Below are 23,465 nucleotides of genomic sequence, written 5' to 3' on the forward strand. Positions count from 1 at the left end.
GTACTTCACGTTGCGCAAAATGAGCTGCACAGTGGGAAATACGCTGCATATTCTGCAATGAGCATACACACAGGGCTACCCGGTGGCAGCCCTGAGTGTTCAGTGAGGCTTGGGGGAGGGGCCACTCAACACAGTCACGCAAGTGCGCAGCCCCTCCCCCAAACCTCACTGAACACATAGGACTGCTGCTGGGTAGCCCTGTGTGTATGCTGATCAGAGAATACGGAGTGTATTTACCGTTGCGCAGCTTATGTTGCGCAGTGGGAAATACATTGTGTAATGTATGTGGGACTGCACCCTTAAATGGGTTTTAACATCATCAATTTTCCACAGAAAATATTTTGGCAGGTTGAATGAAATTAAATGACTGCCTGAAAAATAATGCAGACATAACCTTATTTCCTTGTCTCTGCCTACTTTTTATCCTTTCCACTTTTCATATGAAAATCTGTCCAAATACAGGAAGTGTGGGTTGACAAGCTGTACTTTGTACACTGAGACTCTCCCGACTCACACTCCTCATAGAGACACATATGCAATAGTTGCAGGGACAGAATTTTTTCACCCAAAAATATACACAATTTTTAACCAATGTATATTACAAATATACATATATTAGTATTATCTACAATACATAAAAAGTTTTTGTTGACGACAGATACACTTTAAATTTCATTTCCCAGAAGTCATTAGTGTAGATGCTCATCGCTGCATCAAATATCTAATCTTAATACTGGAAAATGTATCCAACTCCTCACTCAGCATACAGTGTTATTATAGTGAATAATATTCTTTCACCACTCCCTTTAGTGTTAGAGACTGTAATATAGAAGGTATAGCAGTATATCATGTATATTTACCTTGTTCTGGCCAGTGAATATTTAGCCAGATTCTCTCATATATTCACTGTGTGTGAGGCGAACTAAGCAACTGAGCATAGGATGTGTCCCATGACAACAAGCAGAAAATAAGAGAGCATCCAGTCTATATTTAAAAAACTATTAATTTCTGATAATTACTTGTATTGGTAAATATGTTTTATTTCACGTAATGCATCAGTTTAGATCTAGTTATCTACATGGTAAAATCCTTTTAAAGTTAATCATAAACACAGATCCATTGGGTGCTGCGATCTTGAATAAATGGCCTATATATGATTGTGGACTTTGCAGAAGCTGTACTTGTCCTGCCTAGCATCTTTTCTAGAGCACTCCTACACAGTACAGAAAAAAAATAACGATTGTGGGAACTTTCAGATAGGTAAAAAATGTTTAGGCTCTGTGCCCACGACATCAAAGACTATAGTTGAGGGTATACATTGAGACTTCCTTCCTTTTGGCCTCTGGCAGGTGAATGGTGCCTTAGCTGTGCCTTCTATGCAACAAAAAAATTGTATATTTTGGATAATTTTCTACAATATTCAAAACCTTCAATGTGCACAAAACCCAGAATAGTGACAGCTACAGTGTCTACTCTGTATGTATGTGTGTGTGTGTATATATATATATATATATATATATATATATATATATATTTATTAAGGAGAAACAGAATGCTTACATTAATTACTTACAATATGTCTCACTTACCAAAATCATAAAAATAGTGCATAAAATAAATTGTGCAAATAAAAAACCATTACTACAAAAGAGTAGATGCAGAGTCTACCCCTCCAAACTAATAAGAAAGCTAAGCTTCATTAATCATCACATCCATCTTTCAGCGGAACTTTAATTAACAGGGATAGATGTGTGCCGAGTCAGAGCAGTACAGCATCAGCAAAGCAGAAATCTTCTGTCTTGGCCATAAAGCTGTGAACCCAGATACAAATTTAATCTACTGAATGATAAGCTAAAGCTTGGGAACTTTCTTATTTAAAAGGGGTATTCCGGGCAAAAACATTTTAAGATGTCTGATCGCAGGGGGCCCGCCGCTGGGACCCCCCGCGATCTCCCTGCAGCACCCTTATTCTATGCGGGATTTCCGAGACTGGGGACGTGACGTCACGCCACGCCCCCTCCATTCATGTCTATGGGAGGGGGGGTGATGGCCGTCACGCCCCTCCCATAGATATGAATGGAGGGGGCATGGCATGACGTCACGTCCCCATTCCGGAAACCTGGAGATTTCCAAAACTGGAGACGCAGCAGGCGGACCCCCCGTTATAAGATATCTTATCCCCTATCCTTTGGATAGGAGATACAATGTTTTTGCCCGGAATACTCCTTTAAGGCACACGATAGAGAAAGTAATTTATACCAGAGAGTCATCCAAAATATCAGATGGAACATAAAAGAAAGCATATGATATCACTAACATAATATTGGCAAAGCAATAGCAAATGCTTTGATTCAGCTGGACATAAGTACATAGCAACTCAAGAAGAGGATATTTCAGACAGACCATACACATGGCAGAACCATGTGCACAGAGCCTGAATGGCAGTGCAGAGGCTGTGGAGCATTCTAGAAGAGAGAAATGGCCTAGTGTGCTGCCATACAGTAGTATCTAAAAAGTTATTTCTATGAACTCCAACACAAAATGCCTCTATTAAAGTCTGAAGCATATGAAAGTTAAACGCTCCATGCGCTAGATTTGGAGTCTTAAAGGGGTACTCCGGTGAAAAAAACTTAATTCCTTAAATCAACTGGTGCCACAACGTTAAACATATTTGTAAATTACTTATATTTAAAAATCTTAACCCTTCCAGGACTTAGCTGCTGTATGCTCCACAGGAAGTTCTTTCTTTTTACATTTCTTTTCTGTCTGACCATAGTGCTCTCTGGTGACACCTCTATCTGTCTCAGGAACTGTCAAGAGCAGGAGCAAATCCCCATAGAAAATCTATCCTGCTCTTGACAGTTTTCACCGGAGTACCCCTTTAATTTTGCTCCATAGAAAAAGGAGCTGTAATATATCATGAGCAAGAAACCTTATCTTGTTAAATAAAATACAACAATATTTGAAAGGGGTTATCCAGGAATGGAAAAACACAGCCCCATGTCTGTTCCCAGGTTGTGTGTGGTTTTACAACTCGGCTCCATTCACTTCAATGGAACTGAGCTGAAGAACTACACTTAACCTCTGTTTTTCTATTCCTGGATAACCCCTTTAAAACAAACAATTCAGTTCCAAGTAGAAAGTATCAAAAGTATTTTTGGAGCTTACCATAGTTTCCATTTGCCTCCACTGTTCTTCCAGCTTGGCCATCGCTAACAACCAATAGTCGCTGCATTTACTGTAACGTTTTCCTTGAAACCAGAATTGACGGAGCCAGTCAAATTCTACCTGGATAGACACAGACGTTGTTTGTTAGCCAGTTATACTTCTGGATACAGTCATAAGCCATAATCTTCAACAAAGTGAGTAAACTCATAATACTAAAGAAGGGGATTTTTCTGAAGATAAGATGAAATATTAATAAACCAGAAATTCTGGGGATCATTCGCTACTTCTGCATTAAATGGGCACTGTCATGAAATAAAAAAATGTATATGTTGTAGTACTTAAGTACTACAACATATCTCTAATATACTTTAATTTAAAAAAGTGATTTTAAAACAGTTTAAAATCACTTTTAAATTCGGCCACTAGGGGTCACCCTCCTAGTGGCCGAATGCATTCGGCAGTGACGTCACTAATGAATTTGGATTTGTTGAAGCCTGGCAACGAGTCGGCATTCATTCACTGCGGTGCTCCCTCCAGGCAAGCGGGAGCGAGCGCTTTGAAGGAAGAGGACGCGCACAGGCTCCCTGGCCTCGCGCGCCGGCCCCGGCGACAGGTAAAATTCTCAATGTGACTGTTTTCAATGCTTATGCTTTTGCGGGGGGAGGGGATGGGGTAGTGGGTTGAGCGGCGCAGCAGGGCCAGGGGGGTTGCGGGCTATACAGTATGCCTCCAGTTGTTTCCCCACTACAACTCCCAGCATGCCCTGACAGTCAATAGATGTCAGGGCAAGCTGGGAGTTGTAGTGGGGAAACAGCTGGAGGGACACTGAATAGGTGAACTAAGGGGGGGGGGGGGGGAGGGAGTTGAGCGACGCGAGCACACTACCAGGCAGACAAAAGGCATTATTAATATGTAAAAAAAAATAAAAATTAAAGGCAGGGAGGGGGGTTAGGGATAGATGGGTAATAGGCAGGGACAGAAAAAAGAAAAAAAGTGATGGTGGGAGCTACCCTTTAACTATATATTTTACTTGTGTCCATATTTGCTTACTATGGCCACTCTGGCTTCCTCCTGACTCCAAAATCATAAAAGGTAAGCTGGGTTCATGACACATAAGTCCTAACATGTGCCTTTGTGTTAAAAGGAAAATTGGATAGAAAGCTCCAGTAGTTGTAAAATAAAAATAAATAAAATAAATACAATAAAATTCAGTACAGTATTATTCACCGAAAGAGACTTTTTATTGTGCAGGAGATCAAAGAGCTCGGAACAACAATGAAAATGTCCTAAGCTCTTTATCTCTGGTACCCATGGAAACATTTATTACGGTAAGATATTCATGCAACATATTGCACACCATCTCACAGTGATTATAAAGACGGACATATGCATTAAATGCATCATTCACATACATGACAACAATAATAATAGTGGCCCAGCTCTACTACACTTTTTCCATACTGAATGTATTACTTTTGGGACATTGGAGGAAAGCACGACCAAACCCTCAGAGTAACAGGAAATAGAAATAGATCGGAGAGTGTTACCTCCCAAATTCTTTATAAACACACATAAATTTCACAATTATACCATGTATATCTACCACGGTAACTGTACCTCATTATGGATCTCTTCTGCTTCTTTTAAAATTTCTAACTCTAAAGACTGTAACTTCATCTCTCCAGAATTGGGCATAATGCACAGGTTCTCCAGAGCCTTTTTACATCGGGTCTGTATATAACTGAAAGTACCAGTGGCACACTGGAAAATAATGATTAAAAAACTACAAATTAATAGTGCGAAGAATGGCAGACTTCATTAAGAAAAAGGCGTGGAACCTCCGTATAATGTATTATAATACAGTACTTACAAATAGGTCTAACTGGTGGGGGTACAACTACTTGGACACAAACCAATCTTGAGAATGGTGATCCTATTGCTCTCCCAATGAAGAGAGAGGCAGTAGAATACATGCACTGCTACTACAGTCAAACTCTATAGGATTGCCGCAGGTAGCCAAGCACTGTATTTTGCTATATTTGGAAGTCCCATAAACTTGGAATTGTGAAACAGCACATGCTTGAACACCACTCCATTCATACATGGGGATAAGGGACCTCTGTTCTCGACTGGTGGAAATATATAGCTGTTGCATAAACCTTTGTATTTAAAATGTGCATTGACATTTCTAACTTTGTATATAAAAAAGAACAATTGACTGCTTAAAGGGGTACTCCGGCCCTGAGACATCTTATCCCCTATCCAAAGGACCCCCGCAATCTCTCATGCAGCACCCACCTGTCTCAGCTGCCTGGAGCGACGATAGACGATAGCTCCGTGTCTGAAGACTCACGACCACGGGGCCGGAATATCGTGATGTCATGACTCCACCCCCTTGTGATGTCATGCCACACCCCCTCAATGCAAGCCTATGGGAGGGGGCGGAGTCATGACGTCACAATACTCTGGCTCCGTGGTCGTGAGTCTTCAGACACGGAGCTATCGTTGCTCCGTGCAGCCGAGACTGGTGGGTGTTGCATGAGAAATTGCGGGGGTCCCCAGCGGTGGGATCCTCGCTACCAGACATCTTATCCCCTAACCTTTGGATAGGGGATAAGATGTCTTAGGGCCGGTGTACCCCTTTAAATCTATCTTGAGAGGGAGACAGATTATCAGTTTGCTAAGGGATCAGATACTTGCTGCTCAAAGAAGTCTATGGCAAAGAAAGGGGGGGAGGGAGAAGGAAGTGCAGTAAGAATGATAGAAAGACTGACAGAAGTGTTTTTGTCTCCTTACAGTTTCACCCCGGTTTAATTCAGTTTACACTAACCACTACTGCTTTATAATATCCTTTTATGCTGTTTCAGCTTCTAAGGATGAGCTATAGAGCTATAAGAGAGCAAGATTCCCTCTTCTGTGTGCACAATGTATAGAAGACATCTAAGCAGTTAGTCTCCACCCACTAGATCAGGGAAAACTGAAATTTAGAAATACAAAAAAAATGGTGAAAAATACCATATACATGTTATATAATGGTCACAAAAAGTACAGTGTGAGAGATAAAGAGATATAGACAGAGATGATATTGTCTCTTTACTGTCTTAACCCAATTCTGTAATAGCTACACTGCTCTTTACAACTCTATAATGTTTTCTATGTACAGCAGAGAGAAGGTAGATTTTTAGCTTCAGTAAGAGATCAACTAACAGCTGCCTAAATCTAGGGAGAGGGGAGAAAGCAGAAATAGGAGACTAGTTGATATGATGTTTCCTACAGAAGGAATACAAAAGAAAAAGAAATCCTGATTTAATCTCTCTTACACACTCATCACACACAGGAAATCATACAGAAATATGGGAAGGGGGGGTGTAGCCATATATCCAGCACTGGAGTAAAATAAAACACTTTAGCCAAAAAGAGCTTGTGTGTTTATCTACAGCAGTTCCCACCCCGTGCTCCTCTCCATAGACTTCTATAGGCAGCTACAAACTGATCTTTCAGTGAAGCTAAGAATCAGTCTCCTAACTGCAGTAAATATTATTTTTGTGAATTTTTAGTTAGCGATTTAACAGACACAGGGAGAGGAGGGAAGGACTGATAAATGGAGAAAGGCATTTTTCTGTTAATGTATATTACAAACTTTCTTATCTTTGCTAGTACCGTTGAATTGTGTACACTTAAAAGTTATCCCATAAAGAAAAGTATAATAATAATAATAATAATAATAATAATAATGAGAATACACACCTCAGCTACTCTGTGTGTGGAGCTGAACCGAGGCTGAAAGCCTGCAAGCACACAGTGTTGATGCGTTGTGTTGAGGTTATCTGTAGAAACATCAATATGAAAGCAAAACATGGAAATCAATTAGACTTCTAGTCAGACAAATCAAATAAAAAGAATCATTATTACACAACAGTCATAAGATAATGAGCAACTGGATGTGACTTTATCGGGAATAAACGACACCCCAAAAAAAGCAAAACACTATGGAAACCTGAGCAACACTGGACTCTACTCTGAACTGCCACAAACTGCACTTTAGTATTCCATTACTTCATAGAAAGTTAAAAGGAGTGCTCCAGGAACCTAATGAGCGAGTTAGCCCATCACACATTGTTATGCTACATATTGTCATATAAAACAATAAATGCAGTCCCCAGATTTTCAGCTGAATGCCCCTAACTGACCATGGGATATGTAAACAATGGAAAGCAGTTCTAAAATTTCAAAGGAAGTAAGATGGCAGGGTTCATGTGATGTACCCATGTGTCTGCTTTCTTGGCTTACCAGGTGGATCCATTTCTGTGCAGAAACTAAACAGCAGCTGAACCCATTCAGCTCAAAAGCAGATACAGGAGTATTGGCTATTTGTATCTGCTTATGCACTGGATGTTGTATTAAGAATTTTAACAAAATCTCACCCATGGGCCGCAGAGGATTTCACCTGCAGACCTGCAGTAATGCACAAGATCCTTTATCATGTACAGTAACACAATATTTTTAGAAATTCTATCTATTTTAGTGACCAACCCCTTGAAGGACACAGCCAATTACCTCATTAGACACAGAATAATTTTTCTTTGCCTCAAAAAAATTCCAACAGCGATAACTTAGATTTTTTTTGCACTTCTCCATAGCGCTTTTTTTAGTATATATAATATTGTATTTAAAAACAGGCAACCAAAAAATAAATAAATGTAATGGGTGGACTACAGTACCAGAAAGATTATCAAAAGTAGACAAAAGCATGACCATATAACTTCAGAAGGGTAAATACAGAAGTATTTTTCAGTGATCTATTATACCCAGGATTGTACAAAAGGTGCATCCTGTATGCCTAGAGGAAAAAGGGTTTATACACCAGTACAGAGTGGGATTCTTTACTATAAGAGCAGTGAGACTATAGCAGAGACAGTGGTCATAGTGACCTCCCTGGAAGAGTTCAAAAAGGGCCCTGGTGCATGCAGTTCTCTCGTGCCAAAAAGTTAAACAGATTTGTAAATTGCTTCTATTAAAAAAAATCTTAATCCTTCCAGTATTTATTAACTGCTGTATACTCCAGAGGAAGCTGAGATGTTTTTTTCAGTTTGACCACAGTGCTCTCTGCTGACACCTCTGTCCATGTCAGGAACTGTCCAGAGTAGGAGCAAAAGCCACATAGCAAACCTTTCCTGCTCTGGAGAGTTCCTGACATGGACAGAGGTGTCATCAGAGAGCACCGTGGTCAGACAGAAAAGATCAACTCAACTTCCTGTGGAGCATACAGCAGCTGATAAGTACTGGAAGGGTTAAGATTTTTTGATAGAAGAAATTTACAAATCTGTTTAACCTTCTGACATCCAGTTGATTAGATTTTTTTTTCCTCCCCTGGAGTACCCCTTTAAGAAAGGCTGCTATTTTAACCCACAGGCATCCTACAATCACTTTCCATGGGGCATAAATTCTTTGTTTATGCCTTTAGATGCCCCGGCTATTTTATTCATATATTTCCAGGAGGAATAACGGAGGAACTGCTTAATGCAAGAGTTCTAAGAAAACATGCCCCAGAATGCTCATTTCCTAGAATATATACATATTTCCTAAAAGAGACATGTCAGGAGAGCGGACACATCCTCTTTAATCAGTCAATGGCTACACAAGAGTGCCTGCTCCCATTCTATAGTTTTGTGACAATCCGGAGACATGGCTGTCTATCAGTGTGACACAGCACTGGAGATGAAGGTGTAGGTTGTCTCCCCATATTATTTTATTATTGCCATCAGTTTCTGTTGTAACTATTTACAGACAAACGACCTCCCAGCACAAAATTATTGCTTTGGAAAAGCTGTATACACGTTCCCTTCAGCGCTCTCTTTAGTGACTGAAATCAGTCCAAGGGCCAAGTGAGGGTAAAGAGGTGAAACCATGCGCCAATTTATCTTTACTTTATTTGCTGGCGAGAACCAATCTATCTCCCTGCATATACAAGGCTTTGTGAGAATGGCTGCAGGGCATTATTTATTCCTGCAAAGTGACTTTTGACACAGGGACAAAATAGGAGAAGCCGTCTTAAAATGAGTGGCTGTAGGCCAAATGTTTGTGAGTTGGTTTAAACGCTGAGTGCTAGATGAAAGGTGTTTCCCTGGCAACTTGCCTGTCAATCAAAGAGCAAAACAGATCAGCGCTCGATCAGGACATTTTCCCTAGTCGCTGTATAAATCAAAGAGTTAATGCTGTCATATAAGGCAGGAAATTATATCATTATTTTATAATTGACAGCACTAAAATTTCATAGCTCCCCTCCCTGTAAATTTAATATATTAATAGCTGAAAGAATCCTGTGAAATGCTATAAAGAAGACGCACGAGAGATTAATAAGGATATACTACTAGAAAGGTCTGTTGCTTTAATGAAAGGATTTTTCCATATGTTAGGTAAATGAAAGAAGAAAGCAAATGGAAATGATATCCTCCCTTACTGTATTCAATTGTAACTTTTTTCTTTTTCAAATTTCCCAATTGAATAGTTTATACTGAAATAAGTAGAGTTGTCTTTACTTAAAGCGGTTGTCTGAAATTTCATATTAAAAAACAAAAACAAATACAAACTGTATATGGGGTTCAGCTGCAGCACCATAGAAAGCCCATGTTCAAAAGTTGTGCTGTTCCTCGAAAAAAATCAATCTATCTATCTATCTATCTATCTATCTATCTATCTGCCTTTTTACACACATTCTATCTATATGGACAGGATATAAACACATATACAATGAATGATATACTAATACCCCCTCCATCTCTACAGCCAAAGTCCCTAGGGTCAGAGCTCAGGGACAGAATCTCAATTAAGCAAGATATTTAAAAAAAAAAAGAACATCATATTATATCAACAACAAAAAATGTCTATTTAAGAAAAATTGGAAATGTGGTATCAAAAAAGAAAATTTTATGAAAAATATAAATTTTATTCAATTTATGATTTATTTTCTAAGACATAAATTACAACTAAGAGATAAATTACATTTTATATAAATTAGGCTTTTATTTATTTATGTTATGATTATTTTTATAGTTTTTTTTACAGAAATAATAAATAAAATAAATAAATAAATACCTAAACCATGTTAGTATGCAAAGCAAAGAAAGGTAAAGCAACAAACAAGATGAAGGGAGAGAAGTCAGGAAAAGAGAAGAAACAAAAAATATGTGAAGTGCAGCAGCCGAGGAAAGATTCACATTTTTCATCTTTTTAATACAAAAAAAACATAATAAATAATGTGAAAAAAATAAAACTATAGAACCTTCACACAAAGTATGAGCCTGTAAGGACTGCGGATAATACAAGATAAAATATTACCAAACAAAAACAAGTATCAGGCTTATATTTTAATAATGGGAGATATTTACTGTCCTCTCCATGATAAAGTATTGTACCTTCAGCAATGCGAAATGCCCTTGTGCCCAAAGAGTTAACAGAGGCATTACAGAGGATAAGGGGAACATATTGCTGAATGCTCACATTATGAGTCCTGAGTTAACATCACCGGCTAATACTGGAGAGCACCTATTGAATATCAATGCAAGGAAGCAAGGAAGTTGAGGGTGGGTTTATGGGCCCCTTGTCTTTATTTGGAATAGATCAGGACATTATTAGAGAGTTTTATAAATCAAAATAAGCATGAAGAAAAGAAACATAGGAGAAAAGACTGCACTGGTGCCTATAAAAGGTTCATACCTACCAGGGGGATATTACATAAACTGAAATTCATGGTAAATAGATACCGATCAATATAGTATTTATTTCATCTAAGCTCTATTCCAACAGACATGGAAAACTATAAAATATGAAAAGTTATTGGCCATGAGATATAACCGAGCTTTGTAGGGCATCTGCCATGTAATCTAGATTTTGTGTCTTGCCTTAAGGTTTGCAGATGTAAATAAAACTTGATACTAAAGCTCATTCACAACACAGGCATAAAGCAGGAAGGCAAATAAGTGAGTGCAATGAGGGAAATCTACAGGTGTTGTGGAGCTGACAGCAGAGCTTCTCTCTCCTATGTACAGCTTTTCTCACTCTTCATTAGTAACCTTAGCATCGGAGCTTGTCACTTTTTGCCACTAATGTTTCTGACTTGTGTCACCATTATAGGGACTCATGGAAATCTTACTATAGCATTAGGACCCATAAACAGAAAAAAAGAGGAAACTAAACACTTGCTAATAAACCATTTTCTTAACATTACCAAGCATAAAATATGAATCTCCAGGATTTAAAGGTACAGCAAGGCCTGGAGTCTCTATGTCCCAAGCTATCTTAAGAGCCACATGCCACTTTGATAAAGCCTTAGCTTCTTCTTCACATGTGTCCACTGCATCTGAAACAAAAGAAAAAGTAACATTAGGCATAATTTATGATGCAGGAGTTCATATTGAAGTTTTATATTAAATATTAAAGGGGTACTCCGTCCCTAGACATCTTATCCCCTATCCAACATATAGGGGATCAGATGTCTGATCGCGGGGGTCCCGCCGCTGGGACCCCCCGCGATCTCCCTACAGCACCCAGCATTCGTTTACAACGCTGGCTGCGGCGCCAGAGGCCCATGACATCACGGCCATGTCCCCTCAATGCAAGTCTATGGGAGGAGGAATGGCAGCCGCCACGCCCCCTCCAATAGACTTGCATTGAGCTATATTACAGCTATATTACCCCTGTTAGACTGTTGGCTATGGGTCGTTCTGACTCAGCAGCATGTCATCATTGTCATGTGCCTAGGGCAGACTTTTGGCATCTCGTCTAGCACTGCGCCTATGTGTTGCAGTTTTTGATGGAGGTCCTTTAGCTTTTAGCAACTTTTGTACAACCTACACCCCCTAGAGACCCTCTCCTTTGTCTATTTGGTATCCTGGATGAGGAGGTGTGGCCACATCATGTCCGAATACTTCTCAGGGAGTCTCTGTTTCTAGCATGTAAAGCAGTGGCCCTGCGTTGGATGGATCCTAGACCTCCCACATGTTCTAAATGGAAGAAACTAGTTAACGGAACTCTCCCGTTTATGCATATTGTCTATAAAAATAGAAAATGTCCTGATAAGTTCTACAAGGTGTGGGGTGATTGGTGCTCCTCTCCTCTAACACAGTGTTCACCTGCTGAGGTGCGTAACTTACACTCCTTGATACTGTAATTGTAAGCTCCTTGGTCTTCCGCCTGTATATATGTACTCCCCCTTCTCTATGTCTTCCCCCAGCTTCAGTATGTGTTCCTTCCCTTTCTCTATGCCTTTATTGTACAGGTAGTCTTGACACAGGCATCCGGTATGCTATGTAATCTGTTTTTGACGGATTGGGTAAGACGGAGATGTTTTGCACATTGCCAGGATAGTTATTTTTATGTTCTATTTTTATATGTTGATGCCGGACTATCCTATATATTTTTCTCCGAGTATACACTTGGATAGATTAGCTTTATACGTCAATGCGTGGGATGTATACTGTATTTTCTCTGTATTTAATACCTCTGTATTGATGCTCTCCCTACTGTAAACCGGTGTTTTTTTACTGTTCCAATAAAAATAATAAAAAAATAATAAATCTAGGCAGTCATAGGCAGCCAAGATTTACTGATGTACTTGGTGAGCTAGCCTGTCTGGTCAATATTACATAAGTGATAATGTAACAAAAATTGCTGAAAATGTTAACACTGACTATACAAAAAAGTGCATCACAGGTTCTTTTTTTATAGGGCTGTTTAGCTACACACCTGTCAAAATTCCCATGTAAACCACTGCTCACCACCAAAAGCAACAACAATGAGCACAAGAGCATCCAAACTGAAACATGGAGCAATGCAAAAAGATGGCCTCATCTGATGAATCACACTTTTTAACATCATGTGGCTGGCCAGGTGATTGGCACCAGAATGCACTACGGGAAAAAGCAAGTTGGCAGAGGTAGTCCGACACTACTGGCAGTGCCCTGTTGGAAAACATTGGTTTCTGACACTCAGTGTTGGATGTCACTTAAACACATACCACCTTTCCTAAATACTGTAGTAAGTGGAGTACAAACCTTCACGCAACATGAAGAACACAATAACATTAATACTTGCATAAACTTATAAAGTTATTGTTTAGAATGGTGATCAGGAGGGAAATGTTTGTTTTTTATTCTTTTAAAGGGTATTCCAGGATTATTTTACTGTTACAGAAGCTGTATAATTAGTGTAGTTTATAATATAGCATCCGTACCTGTGTTTGATGGGCGTCTCACTATTCCTATGTGTTTTTTGGCCCGATGTTTATTTTTAACAGGATACAAAATAAGTGTTGTCTCAGGTTTTACTAGGTTGCAGTGCAGCCCGAGACATTTCATCACTAGTCAGGTGTTGAAAAGAGCCTGTCTGCTTCAATGGGTGGAGCGACCGTTAGGGTAGGGAGACCAATCTCCACAGTGCTGCAGTGAATTGTAGCTCAGGTGTGCTGCAAAGGGTGGGGTGACTAATGTGTGGAAGGGAGAAAAGTGAACTCACACTTACGAACAAGGGATCCTGGGACTTGTCGTTGGAGGGAGGGAGCTCCAACAGGAAATAGTCATTTCACAAAAAAAAAAGCAGCAGCATAATAATGGACTTACAACACAGCCATTTAAGGTAGAATATTTTATGCCTTAAAAAGGAAACATTTTTTTTTTTTTTTTCAAATCAACTGACTCCAGAGAGTTAAACAGATTTGTAGATGACTTCTATTAAAAAAATCTTAATCCTTCCAGTACTTAGCAGCTGCTGTATACTACAAAGGAAGTGGAGTTGTTCTTTTCTGTGTGACCACAGTGCTCTCTGCTGACACCTCTGTCCATGTCAGGAACTGTCCAGAGTACAAGCAAATCCCAATAGCAAATCTCTTCTGCTCCAGATTGTTCCTGACATCGACAGAGATGTCAGCAGAGAGCACTGTGTCAGACAGAAAAGAAAAACTCAACTTCCTCTGTAGTATACAGTAGCTGATAAGTACTAGAAGAATTAAGATTTTTAAATAGAAGTCGCTTACAAATCTGTTTAACTTTCTGGCACCAGTTGATTTGAAAAAGAAAGAAAAAAATTCAACCAGAGTACCCCTTTAAGGATACCTTATTTTACTTTGGATCAATAGGGGACAAACAAATTGGTCTGTCACTCCCAATAATTGGGCAGGAAAGATCGTCTTGTACATTCAACTGGCACTTGTATTAGGCAGCTGTCTGCCTGTGTAAATGGACCCAATGTTGGCAATGTCAATTCATGTGCCTTACCATATTCTTATGGCAAAGAAAACCCTACTAGGAAAGCTGAGAATCTAAATGAATCTTTACGATTAAATCTTAAAGATTAAATATCCAACCTCAAAAAGCTAACTTTTATTGACTGCCCAATGCTTCCATTAGGTTTTGGGAAAAGACAGTCAGTGTCAAAAACTATCAATTTATGTAGATCACCCAATGTTTGTGGTCTTTTACCTTAAAACATATAGAGCTAAATAGAAACCATAGACAAAAAAAACAATAGATTTTTAATTGACTATTTCAAAAGCTATCCCATGTTTCATGTTAGATATACTGGAGAACCCTGTGCACCATAAGTAAATGTATATGACGTAAAACATAGCAGCCCCTGTCCATTATAAGTAAATGTATGTGACGTAAAACATAGCAGCCCCTGTCCACCATAAGTAAATGTATATGACGTAAAACCTAGCAGCCCCTGTCCATTATAAGTAAATGTATATGACGTAAAACATAGCAGCCCCTGTCCATCATAAGTAAATGTATATGACGTAAAACATTGAAGCCCCTGTCCATTATAAGTAAATGTATATGACGTAAAACATAGCAGCCCCTGTCCATCATAAGTAAATGTATATGACGTAAAACATAGCAGCCCCTGTCCCCCATAAGTAAATGTATATGACGTAAAACCTAGCAGCCCGTCCATCATAAGTAAATGTATATGACGTAAAACCTAGCAGCCCGTCCATCCTAAGTAAATGTATATGATGTAAAACATTGACGCCTCTGTCCACCATAAGTAAATGTATATGACGTAAAACATTGAAGCCCCTGTCCATCATAAGTAAATGTATATGACATAAAACATAGCAGCCCCTGTCCATCATAAGTAAATGTATATGACGTAAAACATAGCAGCCCCTGTCCATCATAAGTAAATGTATATGACGTAAAACATAGCAGCCCCTGTCCATCATAAGTAAATGTATATGACGTAAAACATAGCAGCCCCTGTCCATCATAAGTAAATGTATATGACGTAAAACCTAGCAGCCCCTGTCCATTATAAGTAAATGTATATGACGTACAACATTGAAGCTCCTGTCCATCATAAGTAAATGTATATGACGTAAAACATTGAAGCCCCTGTCCATCATAAGTAAATGTATGTGACGTAAAACATAGCAGCCCCTGTCCATCATAAGTAAATGTATATGATGTAAAACATAGCAGCCCCTGTCCATCATAAGTAAATGTATATGACGTAAAACATAGCAGCCCCTGTCCATTATAAGTAAATGTATGTGACGTAAAACATAGCAGCCCCTGTCCATCATAAGTAAATGTATATGACGTAAAACATAGCAGCCCCTGTCCATCATAAGTAAATGTATATGATGTAAAACATAGCAGCCCCTGTCCATCATAAGTAAATGTATATGACGTAAAACATAGCAGCCCCTGTCCATTATAAGTAAATGTATGTGACGTAAAACATAGCAGCCCCTGTCCATCATAAGTAAATGTATATGACGTAAAACATAGCAGCCCCTGTCCATCATAAGTAAATGTATGTGACGTAAAACATAGCAGCCCCTGTCCATCATAAGTAAATATATATGACGTAAAACATAGCAGCCCCTGTCCATCATAAGTACCACATCACAAAAATGTCTCTGACCTTGGTAATTGTAGTTGTAAACAGCAACTGTAGATCCTTCCACAAGGTTCTCATCGTGGTGCCAGCTCACTGCCATTTTCCCCATGCCAAAATATGGTTCCTCTCTAAGGTAGGACATGGTTTGCGGGTTCATGTAATTTATCAGAGTCACATTAAAACATTTCACTTCCTCTTGCCCAAATTCTTGACTATCTCTTAAGGATAGCGGCTCATGTGAGTCACTGGAGTGCTCTGTCCAGTGCTTGCTTTTTGCTAGTTTGTTTAATTCACTTTTTGTCTGAAGATGTAGAAATTTATTTAACTCATAAAAGGCTTTGCAGGCATTGGAAATGTCTTCTGAACTGTAACTCAAATTTTGTTCATCTTCTGGCCATGGCACAGCAAACAGCCTTGTATTCAAATACTTGTAGGTGACTCCTGGCTGGCCAATCAGAATGCGTGATACTGGAGTTAGTAGATCTTTACCTTTCAACTGCACAAGGTCTTGAAACAAGCAACCATGATGAAGCAATGTTAGAAATGCCTTTTGGACAAGGTGATGCAATTCTGCAGGAGCTTGATCCGCTTCCTGGAGAACCAGCTTGAAATATTTTGTGCTCCACTGAAATAACAATATATTGGTTTAGCTTGAAAATATATTCATTGATTTAGACACAGCAGTGCTGGAGATCGCTAAGACGTATGCCTACGTCCAAATGCGCGAACATGTCGGACGATTGGACGTATGCATACGTCCTATAGCGGGAAGGGGTTAATCCCTTAACAACACAGGACGTAAATGTACATCCTGGTATCCTGGTACTTAACGCACCAAGACGTACATTTATGTCCTGCACACGACAAGAGCCCCTCCACCAATAAAAATGTAAATGGCGCATTTTTCCAATTCTATCACAAAAAGTGTAAACAAATTTTAAGAAAGATATTTGGTATGACCGCATGCGTAAATGTCCGAACTATCAAAATATCATGTTAAGGATCCCATACGGTTAATGGCGTAAACGTTAAAAATTTTTTAAAAAGAGACCAAAATTACTGCTTTTTTGTCACATCCCATTCCCAAATATTAATAAATGGCGCTTAAAACGTCACATATACGCAAAAGTGGTGCAGATAAATACTACAGATAACATCACCAAAAATGAGCCCTCATAAATACCTGTATACGGGAAAATTTGAAAGTTATAGGTTGTCAAAATAGAGTGATTTTAAACATACTAATTTTGTTTAAAAAATTTTAGATTTTTTTTTAAAGCAGTGCAATAATAGAAAAGTAAGCATGGGCATCATTTAAATCGTATTGACCCGCAGAATAAAGTGAAAATATGTCATTTTTACCTTAAACTGTACACCGTGAGAATGAACCTAACCTATTCTTAAAATTAAGTTTTCATTTTAAACATTTTTTTTTTAAATAATTCTTTCAGTTTTTCTCTTTCGTTTTTCATTTTATTATCTACATTTTAAAATAATCCTGAAATGTTTCATTTCAAGCAATAAGCCTAATGATAAGCTGAAACTTTCTGTTTTGTATTTATATCACTTTTCTATCACTGTCCTCCTTATCATCACAGACAGGATAGCATATAAGCAGTGTATTTCACGATGGGCAAAATCTGCTGCAGTGGAAAATACGCTGTGTATTCTCCTATGAGCAGACACACAGCGCCACCTGCAGCAGCCGTGTGTGCGCAATGAGGTTTGAAGGCAGAGCTAGCGCGCCGATGTCACTGTGATGCACAGGCCTGTCTCCAAACCTTACTGCGCACACAGGGCTGGCGCCGGGTAACCCTGTGTCTCTGCTAATAGGAGAATATGCAGCATATTTTAGGCGGTGTGAAATACACTATGTAATACCTTACCCTTATAGTGAAAAGTCACACGAGTGTACAGATAACACAACATTTACAACAGCTGTAGCTCAGCCTTTTTTCCTAGCTCTAGAATGACCTCTGCATAGGGCACAGAGAATGCATAGAAAACGTACTCATTCTATTGAACAGGGTCTTCTCCAGACCAATGTGTTTATGTCCATGGGGGCTTGCTGTAAAGTTTATATGTAAATGTTGTTAAAAACATCTCTGCCCATAATATTCTACATAAAAATAAAAAATGATCAACTTGAAAATAAAAATTGATAAAACAAAAAAAAACAAAAAAAAAACTAGGTGATAGAGGTGATATATTAATTTACAGGGAATCTGTCATTACTTCCATGTAGTCTGAACCATAAATCATTGGGCGGTCCTCTGTGGCTTCCTGCTGCCCCACCAGCCTTAACCAAACAGGTAAATATGTATCATTCAAGGCTGGTGGGCAAGACAGAAGCCACAAGATCACCCTGATGTCTTGTAGTTCAGGCAGCATAAAAGATTTTAAAAAAGATTTATACATCTAAGACATTATTTGCAAATCCTCAGGCTTACATACCAATTGTTGGAAGCCATCGTCTTTTGGTGTAAGATATTGAAGCTGTACATCATCAAGTTGCTGAAGAAGTTTTCGTTTCTTGATAATAAAAAAAAAATGTAAAATAATTTACTTATTCTGTTGCAAATCAAAACAAAAACATTTAATTATTATCATAATTTACCTTTAAAAATGTAAACCCCATTAAAAAGGTTTTCCAGGAAAACCCCATGGTCAGCTCCATGCCTCCTGCATACTAATTTCACATGGTTCCCTGATGCTGCAGCTGTTATATCTTCCATTCCCTGCTCGTGTTGTTCTTCCCTCTTCGGATGATGCCCTGCTCCCCCGCTCTGCAACTGGCTGAGTGGAAAGCAAGATGTCACCTGAAGAAGGAAGAACAGCACAGGTGCAGAGACCGGTAGATAAGACAGCTGCAGCACCGAAGGAGCAGGCGAGGTAAGTATGCAGGTGTTTGTTGTTTTAATGCATGGGGTTAATTCAGGAAAATGCCTTTAAACTTGCTACCCCATATTACAGGCTAACTAAGTGATTAAAACAGTGCTTCCATGTCTATAATACCTGCATAAAGAAGTATTGTGTGTCCTATTGGCCACCACCACAACGTGTACTTTATAAACCGATGCCTTTAATATCTCGGAAATTTTTTTATTTATCCTAAATGCCTGGGCTTCCGCCATTAAAATATTAAACTTTAACTTACCCTCAGGCAATGGTATTGGTCTCCTGTCCTTCATCCTTCTTGCTGGGTTTGGATCGCAACGCATAACACTACCACTCACCTAATCGCCAGCCACAGTGATGTCCTGCCTCAGTCAGTGATGGGCTGAGTGGCAGTGTGATGTACTGAACCAGGGCCCGGCCTTCTACTTGGTGTCCGGGTCTTTTACATCAGGCAGGACATCGCTGCGGCCGGCGATTGGCTGAGCACAGTGTTACGTGTCCGACCCAAAAAACAGGAGGAAAACTAGGACTCGAGGACTCAAAGCCGATATCGATGGCACCGGGGGAGTGGTGGAAGAGAAGTTAAAGTTCATTATTTTAATGGTGGCAGCCCATGAAAACAGGATAAATAAAAAATTTAGTCAGAGTACCCTCTGAAGTTTATGATCACAGGAGGTCCTGTGGATAGGGGATCCATTTTTCTTTCCCTCAAGTAACCCCTTTAAATGGACATGGTCACTTAAAAAAAAAAACTTTCACAAGTTGAAGATTGGTTTAAATCTGAGTGTTCAGACCATGAACAATAGCTAAAACTAGCTGGGAGAAGAGCACGCTAAGCGAGACAAACTTACAATGCAAGTCTATGGGATTGTTTTGGTCAGACACACTTTTCTCCCGGCTAGTTCTAACATTTGGTTGGGATCTGAACACTCAAAACCTTTGACCCTTCTCTAGGATATGTTGAAAGTTTTTTTTAAGCAACAGGTACACTTTAACTCTAAATGTGAACTATATTTGGTGACTGCATCAATACAGTGGTGGCATGCAGGAACCTGAGGTTTAGTGGCCAAATGTATTTCAAAAGAACCCCCTTTTGGCATATGTTTGCCTAATAAAGCACTGAGGCAATAATACAAAACCCAGATGTAATACACATTATACAATATAAATCGTAAATACTTTTTACAGCCTTTTGATAGTCTTTGGGTACATTCCCACCTGCCGTATTTGCTGCTGTGTATTTTCTTTCCCATTGAGGTCAATGGGTAGCAAAATACGCAGTTGATTTTGTTTCCCATTGAATTTAATGGGTAGGAAAATACGCAGCAGAATACGGCAAGTGGGAACATACCCTTAAAGGGACTAAGTTTAGACAGTAAATCAATGAGAATGGTTAAGACTTATTATGAAGGAGATTATAAGATAAACTTTGGTCATTCATTACCAAACTCATCTAAGCAACTGTTCACACCAGGCTGCTTCCCTGAAATAAACAAGTCAGCAGCACTGTTCCCACACCCTCATGCATATGCACAGAGTAATTAACAGCTATCATTGAGTCCATTCAAGCACAAGAACATTTAACCTTTTGGGCTCTGAGCAGAAGTAATGTGTTTTCACGTGCAGTGACCCTGTGTGGTAGTGGAAGTGTTAAGTCACACTTCTGAAATACACTGACAATGAAAGAACTGCTTGTTTATTTCCTGCCTGAAGCGCACTTTACCATCTTTAATATCTAGAAACACTATTCGCTCTAAAAAATAAAAAAAATAAAAAATCTCTTAACTTTCTAATCCATAACATTTTATCTGTGATGCATTTAATGCTTCTGGTTACTGATATTTAAATACCGTAATCTCCTTAGGCCATTCATAGCTTATTCAAAAGATCACAATTTTCAATGATTTCCCAGATGCATTATGAATTCCCTGTGCTGGATTTGTGTTTTTCCGTTTCTTTAGTGCTTCATGAAGAGAACTGTTTACATAGACCCCATATGTAAAGGCTTGCGGACTGTGAGAACTACATTACCGTATTTTTAGCCCTATAGGACGCACCGGCATATAAGACGCACCCAATTTTAAAGGTGCAAAATCTAGAAAAAAAAGATTCTGCACCCAATAGTGGTCTTCAACCTGCGGACCTCCAGATGTTGCAAAACTACAACTCCCAGCATGCCCGGACAGCATGCTGGGAGTTGTAGTTTTGCAACATCTGGAGGTCCGTAGGTTGAAGACCACTGGTATAGGAGCTAGTACTCACGTGTCCCCGCCGCTCCGGACCCATCACCGCTCTTCACCGCTGCCCTGGATGTCGCTCCATCGCTGTCGCCTTGTCCCCGGGGTGTCCGCAACGCTCGGGACGTCTTCTTCCCCGGGATCCACGCTCTCCGTCGCCGTCATCGCGTCGCTACGCACGCCGCTCCTATTGGATGACGGGACGGCGTGCACGTCGAAGGAGAGCGCCGGCCATTCAGGGGATCCCGGCCCGGAGCAGACACCGAGGAGGCAGGTAAGTTCCCTCCCGGTGTCCTGTAAGCTGTTCGGAACGCCGCGATTTCACCGCGGCGGTCCCGAACAGCCCGAATGAGCAGCCGGGTTAGTGTTATTTTCGCTTCAGATGCGGCGGTCAGCTTTGATCGCCGTGTCTGAAGGGTTAATACAGGGCATCACCGCAATCGGTGATGTCCTGTATTAGCCGCGGGTCCCGGCCGTTGATGGCCGCAGGGACCGACCCGATAGGTGTGTATTCGCCATATAAGACGCACCAACTTTTCCCCCCCAGTTTTGGGGAAGAAAAAGTGCGTCTTATATGGCGAAAAATACAGTATATTGAATCTATCTAGAAAGAAATGTTACCTTCCCACTGAGCACACCATCTTATAGGAGTTGTCTTATCAACCCCTACACAAATCCAGCTGTCTGTTACCGCCCCAGAGAAAAAAAGTTTCTACACCTGCAAAGAAAGGGATTCTTTACTGTAAGAGCAGTAAGCCTATGGAATGCTCTGCCAGAGGAAGTGGTCATGAAGAACTCAATAAAAGAGTATAAGAAGGGTCTGGATGCATTTCTAGACGGTACTTGAGGCTTTCCAGATGGAGAATCCAAGGGAGCCCTGTGCCAAATGAACCAGACGGTGTAAGGACTGCTAGGATGGCAATGCAGCTGAAAGAATGACAGAAAATATTCTTTCAGTAGCGGAATTCCAGCAGCAGAAACTCCAATTCTGAAATTCTGAAGTGAGGACTTGCTGGGGAATGCTATTGACAGTAATGGGATACTCCTACACCGGAATTTCCAAGAGTGATTTCTAAGCTAAATTACTCTCGGGAATTTCTCACTCTTAACCCTGCCTAATAATATTACAGGTTATAGTCACTAGATTGTGGACAAGGGTTGTTGATCTAAGGATTTAGTTGACTGTCAGATACGAAGTTGAGAAATCATTTTTCTTCCTAAAATTAGGAAAGTTGTCTTTTGCCTCAACTGGGTGGTTGTATTCCTTTTTCCAGACTCATAGTGGGAGATTTATCAAGCTGTTCCTGTCATTTTGTTGGCTGTAAAAAAGATGCAATTTTGCGCAATTTTTTTATTTTGCGTCTTTTTGAAATAGACGTTTTTGGAAAAACTGGCTGTGGGTTGCAGGGCTGTGCAGTTGCCCATGCATTGGACAGTATTTATTAACTGTGCCTTTGTTAAAAAGGTGCAACATTTTTGTTAAAACATAAAAATAAAAAAAACGCAAATGTAGACCAGATCAGAAAAGACTTCCAAGCATGGGGAACCACTTATTTAGAAAGGAGTCCTCATTTAGAATAGAGTAATCCAAATTAGCTAACAACTAAGCACCAAGAAGGGTTATACGACAGAATTGTTTTTTGAAAAAGAGCCATACATTATTATGAAGAGCGATGTATATGGACAGGTTAGTACATACAATTTGGACATGCCAGACAAGCTAGTATTGTCATGCTTTATTAGATTTCCCATTTGGCAACAGCTGGAGACACCACTGCTGTCATTGCATTTTCTAACAACCAGTTGGAGAGAGTATTCCAGCATTTGGGTTGCTCCATGAGCCAAATCGCCTTAAGCTCTTAAAGGACAGGTACGCCCTGCGCCCAGTCCTGGTATATAACACAGGGTCACGCCGTGACCCCACGTCCTACAGGGTCGGTCCTGGCGGCTAATGAAAGCTGGGACTCTGGACTAATAGCGTGCGGAACGGATCGTTGTGCCGGATGCTATTAACCCTTTAGACGCGGTGTTCAAAGTTGATTGCCGCATCTAAAATGAAAGTGAAAGCTTCCAGGCAGCTCAATCGGTCTGATCAGTACCATCACAGCGCTCCACATTATTTAGAACGCTGGCAAGACAGTGTCAAGGGGGCTCAGATTCCCTGCCCCCCAACATTTACTTTAATTCATGCCAGGAAACAGTCATAGCTCATATTTGTTGCATGGGTAGCCACAGAGGCAACAAAGCATGCCTCTTAAAAGA

General features: G+C 39.9%; 1 protein-coding gene across 6 annotated transcripts in view; it reads right to left on the minus strand.

Moving 5' to 3' along the window:
* FTO (FTO alpha-ketoglutarate dependent dioxygenase) overlaps nt 1-23,465 on the minus strand; it is a 358,438-nt gene that overhangs the window by 286,904 nt on the left and 48,069 nt on the right. For 5 of the 6 annotated variants that reach the window (XM_056526317.1, XM_056526319.1, XM_056526318.1 and 2 more), the window contains exons 3-8: nt 18,523-18,600; nt 16,093-16,693; nt 11,396-11,527; nt 6,916-6,995; nt 4,786-4,929; nt 3,169-3,288 (exon numbers count right to left, since the gene is read on the minus strand). In XM_056526317.1, the coding sequence (XP_056382292.1) occupies nt 3,169-3,288; nt 4,786-4,929; nt 6,916-6,995; nt 11,396-11,527; nt 16,093-16,693; nt 18,523-18,600 (1,155 nt within the window). Of the gene's footprint in view, nt 1-1,709; nt 1,812-3,168; nt 3,289-4,785; nt 4,930-6,915; nt 6,996-11,395; nt 11,528-16,092; nt 16,694-18,522; nt 18,601-23,465 lie in introns of those variants that run through there. The other variant, XM_056526322.1, reaches the window with a different exon arrangement.

The sequence above is a fragment of the Hyla sarda genome, chromosome 6, assembly GCF_029499605.1.
Source record: "Hyla sarda isolate aHylSar1 chromosome 6, aHylSar1.hap1, whole genome shotgun sequence".
NCBI lineage: Eukaryota > Metazoa > Chordata > Amphibia > Anura > Hylidae > Hyla > Hyla sarda.